Source organism: Ipomoea nil, unplaced genomic scaffold (genome assembly GCF_001879475.1).
Source record: "Ipomoea nil cultivar Tokyo-kokei standard unplaced genomic scaffold, Asagao_1.1 scaffold2823, whole genome shotgun sequence".
Lineage (NCBI taxonomy): Eukaryota > Viridiplantae > Streptophyta > Magnoliopsida > Solanales > Convolvulaceae > Ipomoea > Ipomoea nil.
The window spans coordinates 767,930-773,833 of record NW_017619251.1 but is presented as its reverse complement, the minus strand read 5'-3'; the positions used below and the strand labels follow the sequence as shown (position 1 = coordinate 773,833).

Below are 5,904 nucleotides of genomic sequence, written 5' to 3'. Positions count from 1 at the left end.
TACACCACAGACTCAAAAAAACACACCATATAACTCAACACCCCCAATGGTGTATTTCCGAACAGTGTATGGTGTTTTTACTCACACCTAATGGTGTGTGTTTGGTGATGCAGGGCTCTGTTTACTCTGTTTTGTGTGGTGTATTTTCTAACGTTGATGGTGCATATTTGGTGAACTATTGGTGTTGCCGCACCGTAAGACACTGCCACTCCTGAACCCGCCTCTATATATATATATATATATATATATATATATATATATATATATATATATATATATATATATATATATATATATACAAATGTATATATATATATATATATATATATATATATATATATATATATATATATATATATATATACATTATACAAATATATATATATATATATATATATATATATATATATATATATATATATATATATATATATATATATATATATATATATATGTGTGTGTGTGTGTGTGTGTGTGTGTGTGTGTGTGTGTGTGTGTGTGTGTGTGTGTGTGTGTGTGTGTGTGTGTGTGTGTGGTAGATCGGGTGGGGTTCAAGGCGAGTTTTGTACAGAATTCGAATACAATCCGATCTGTCGCAATTTTTTTTTTAAGACCCATCACCCACTATCACTCAAAAAAAAAAAAAAAACCCGACCCATACGAGGCGGATTCAGCTAATTATCCGTAGATGGAATTGAAATTGACCATCCCTAATCATTTATTTACGTAGTCATGTCATCCAAGGCAATTCGCACTAAAATTTGTCCCTCCATTAATGTATATGATAAATAAGACGTTCAATCTTGCCCATCTAACTCATTAATTTTTTTTTGAAATACATCTAACTCATTAATAGTTTCAAGCAAATACAAAAAAAATAAATGTTCCGAACATTATACAAATGTCATCTTATTATTGACTAACCGAATGCTTTTCTTGTTATTCGACTATCCTTGATAGGAGAAAATTTCAATTTTGGTCCACTGACTATTGGAGTTGTGTTAATTGCAACACTTGACTTTCAAAAATGTTAATTTAGTACTTTGACTATGCAATTCTTATCAAATTTGGTCACGCCTGCCAAATTGCCGGCCAAATGTGACCGGAAAAATTTAATATGTCAAATAATAGGGGTATTTAGTCATTTTACTACTTTTATCCCTTTCTCCGGCGAATCCATCTTTTCCACCATGTTTTCCGGCGATTAACAAAGAAGAAGACGACGAGGAACATTGCTTCGCTCCAATCTGAAAATCTTCTTCGCAAATCGGCCGTTTTTCTTTCATTCTTTGCCAATCTCAAGGCTTTTAAGAAACTTGCTGATATGTTTTTATCAAATCAAGAAATGGGTTCATCTCAAAAATGGCAAAGCTCTGCTACGAGAATGTACTAGAATGTCTCTTTCGCTTATTTTTTTTAAATGTTTGTCTCTTTCTCTTTTGCATCTCGGATTTTTCATCTTTATAATATGCAATGTCCTAATTTATACTGCAATGCACAAATTGACCGTAGATATGTTGACCGGTCTGACCACCGCCGGAAATAGGTTAATGGACTGTAGATAAATGATTGGTCCCACTTTATTTATTTATTTTGTGTGATTGAGCTGTGTTAATGAATGGAAATGTGCAGATAATGGGTGTTGATTGAGCTTTGAAGTTCCTTGGAATACGAAATACTTGGGTTCTGGAGCTGTGTTAATGAATGGAAATGTGCAGATAAGTGGTCGTCAAAGTGATGAAGTTATGGAAAGCACGCAAATCAAATCAAGGGAAGGTTGTTCGCGGGAAATGGAGTTGCTCGCCGGGGAAGAAAAGGAAAAAGTAAAATGACCAAAAAAATCCTTATTATTTGGCCTAATAAAAATTTCCGGTGAGATTTGATCGGTAATTTGGCCGGAGTGACCAAAATTGAAAAAAATTACATACTCAAGGTACTTAATTAACATTTTTGAAAATCAAGTGTTGCAATTAACACAACCCCAATAGTCAGTGGACCAAAATTGAAATTTTCTCCCTTGATAGCTTCTTATTTACTTTCTTGATTTAAGATGATTAATAATGAATAATTTAGACTGATTTATTTCATTTTGATCCTTTGTTAGTATTAAAAATTGAATTTAATTCAAAACGTAACTTTAAATAAAATTGTTTTGTGTATTAATAACACTAATACCACTACTGGAAATTATGGAATTTCCGACCACCTGAAAGTGATCTTAAATCAAGTTGAAACCAAAAAGTGGTTGGAAATAGCATCAAAGGTTTTTCCGGATGCCAAAAGTGGTCAGAACAAAGCTTTTGACTTGATTTAAGATCACTTTCAGGTGGTCGAAAATTCCATAATTTTCAGTAGTGTACACTGTAGAATTCCATTTTTTTTGTGTATTCTTAACACTAAATAAAAAGTATAACTGACCGCACGGATTCAGTAGCGTAGTATTTGGGAGAATAGACCAATGGTTCGAACATCGACAAAGCCAGTGTGGGATTATAGCTACAGTGGGCAGATCCCTTGTGCACACCGATATTTAGCCCTGATCTGTTGAATTACTGTGATTTACATGCTTTGTCGGGTCTTGGGGTTGGGAATTTGACCTTTTGGGGAAGAAATAAAAAGTATAACTTACTACTAAATTAGACTCAAATTAAAACTCCATTTTTATTAAACATTTAGGAGTGTTATTACATTAAAGAACAAGGTTAAACTTAGCTCTTATCTCCATAGTCGTTGGCAATCCATAACCTTTCAATACGAGATTTACCATCCAATTTACATTTAAAAAATAGACGGTAAAAATCAGCTACATTAATCCTCTTAAAATTTGGTGGGGTCTGAGGAGTGATAAGACTGGTAGCTGGACCTAATTCAGCATTCATCTTTGGGCTGTGAAATGTTGCAATGGATACCCTCTCTTTGTCTGGACTTACTACTCCTCTATGCTCGATACTACGATAAATTCCATTGGTAAAGATCTGCAAATTAAAATTCATTATTTGAGAACATGATAACATTAAACAAACAACTTCTAATCTCGCCATGAAAGCATGTATATAGGATAGATAGAACAAGCTAGAGTGTTGGGGTTGCAAAAGAGAGATAAGTGTAGATAATATTTTAATTTATTAAAGAGTTAATTTTATTTTTGGTCCTAGACTTATGATGTCGTTCCACTCTTAATCTTTTTTTTTTTTTTTTTTTTTGGAACAGTCCTTATTGGTTCTAGTATTATTGTACTATGCCCATATTTTGTCATTTATTAACAAACTGTTTAAATGATGTTAAATATGATTATATTTTGGTCTTTGTTTATACAAATTAAAGTAGACTGACCGACTATATTTATATATTTATTTTTATGAAAAAAAAAAAAATTTAGTTCACGGGTTAGAGTGCTCGGTCTTCTTCAAGTGCAATTCGCAACTTTGCAAAACAATAGTAGAAAGAAGAGCACTCTAACTCGTGAATTAAGAATTTTTTTATAAAAATAAATATATAAATATAGGGGGTTACCCACCTTGTTAATATGTTTATGACGACTCACTGTAGAAGTGGGTTAACAATTTAACATTCAACCAATCAACATTATATTGGTTGAAAGGTCACAATTTGGATAGATTGAAATGTAAATTGTCAAAATCATTATCTCTAGTATGGCTAATGTAAATTTTCAAAATCATTATCTCTAGTATGACTAAAATTGTGGTCTGAAAAACACTCTTAGCTTATTACCTCCACAGAATCTCCCACATTAACAATGAAGGCATTAGGGATTGGCGCAATAGGAATCCAAACTCCATCCTTTTTTATCTCCAGACCCTTTGTTTCATTTGCTTGGAGGAGGATAGTTAAACCACCAGGATCGGAGTGAGGGCTGAGACCCATCACAAGCTCTGGACGGGGACATGGTGGATAATAGTTCATCCTCATTGATTGCATTCCTTCTTCAAAAAGCATTCGCATCTCTTCAGCTTTTATTCCCAGTTTCTTTGCCAAAAGGTTTAGGACCTTCATGGCAACCTTGTGTACTTCAACTGAGTACGCTTCTATAGTATCCCTGCACGCTCCAAAAATTTAAAACAAAGAACACAAAACTACTCAAAGGATATAATATTACTTGTTTCAAAATTCAAACTCACTAAAATTTACTCTCGAAAAACCTACAAAGTCTATTTAACCCATTTCTAGACTTTCTCATTGCCTTGGACCAACAAGCAAATTTATTTGTGACAAATGGTGGGGCGCCACCACACCCTAATAACAAGACAGTATTGTGGTGTACGCACAGGCGGATTATGTCCAAAGTGGACAGATCCCTTGTGCGCACCGGCATTTGTGACAAATGGTGGGGCGCCACCACACCCTGACAAGACAGTATTGTAGTGTCCACATGGACTTAGCTTACTGGTTCAATAGGTCGTATTTGGGAGAAGAGATCAAGGTTCAAACATCGGCAACGGCAATGTGGGATTATGCTCAAAGTGGGCAGAACCCTTGTGGGATGGGCAACACTATTTGGCCCAGTCTGTTGAGCCATTGAGTCACCTTAACTTACAATATTCTCCCAAATACTCTGTCTGGTCATGGTGTGAGGGGCCCTCAGGGTTGGGGATGTGGAGAGGTAAATCATGGTGACTCAACTGATCAATAAAGATTAGACTTTTGCTCATTGCACACAAGGAGCCTCTCATTTTAGAGGTTGCTCCCACACTGCTGATTATGAGACACAATTCTTGGTCTTTTGTGACAAATTTCATCTCTCCATCCACTAGTAGATTTACTAACCTGAAAGGTTCTGGCAGCTTTGGAAAGAGTTTAGGTGATCTTATATGGGTTGGTAGGGTTTTAATGTAAAACATGTCTGCCCAGTCCAGCTTCTGCTCTTCAGACACAATAAAGTGCTGACCAAACCCTTCTTTCTCCCCTTCCGCTATCCCATACTTGTTCTCCTTCTCTTCCAATGGCAGATTGAAGAAGCCTAGGACCTCACGTTTCGCCTTCTCCACCAGTGAAGAGCTCACTCCATGATTTATCAGCTGAAAGAAACCCCAATCCTTACAGGCACAGTGCAGCTTCTGAAGCTCCGGCGACTGCCCGGCAGATTCCTCAGACAGTAACTTTTGCATGTCGATCACCGGGACATCTGTGGCAGAACAAGTTTTCTCCGGCGCCGGAGATTTGATATCCTGTAGTATATACCGACTTGGAACCACGGCGGGATTCTCCTTGGCCAGCTGCTGAACGCTAGGCACTGGGTGAGAGACACCTTCAGCTTCCATGGCGGCCATAGATGCCCTCGATCGTCTTACACTACACAGTACAGAAACTAATTTGATGTTTTATTGCTTTTCGTCGTTAAGTGTATGGCAGTGTGCTTCATATATACAGCAGAGTTGACGTGGTCATGCGTGAGCCATTTACTTTGTTGTTACTTATTAATGTATTAATATCTGCCTGCAACTATTTCGTGATTATATATTTTTACAATTTTTTAATTGATTTATTGGTTGAAAAAATTGAAACTCCCATGCTTTGTAATAATTTAAACTTTCATGCTTTGATACGTGCAATTATATACTGGGGCAGTCTCCTATTAGGTCGTGTTTCACATACCCACTTATGTAAGACGGGTAGTGTAACACTCCCGATTTTCATGAAATTTTTAAAACATAAATACATAAGGCGAAGCAATTAACAGGTATTATAAAACGTAAGCAATAGTCGAAGTCTTCAATTAAAACGGAAAAAATCAGGAAGTGCTATGCCTCATCCACCTCAACGTGGATGCACAGGCAAGTCTAAAACCAACAATCTATCTTGTTTAACATAACCATGGCACACATACCCAAAACACTATCTACATAGATAGGGGAGCTAAACTACAACCAACAGCTAACACGCTCG

General features: G+C 36.1%; 1 protein-coding gene across 1 annotated transcript; it reads right to left on the bottom strand.

Moving 5' to 3' along the window:
- Positions 1–2,636: 2,636 nt before the first annotated feature.
- LOC109158569 (codeine O-demethylase-like) lies at positions 2,637–5,416 on the bottom strand. The gene is made up of 3 exons (XM_019306459.1): positions 4,786–5,416; positions 3,733–4,057; positions 2,637–2,975 (listed from the first exon to the last, which is right to left on the bottom strand). Exons 1-3 carry the CDS (start codon positions 5,286–5,288, stop codon positions 2,709–2,711), a joined length of 1,095 nt encoding a protein of 364 aa, XP_019162004.1. The 5' UTR covers positions 5,289–5,416; the 3' UTR covers positions 2,637–2,708.
- Positions 5,417–5,904: the final 488 nt, after the last annotated feature.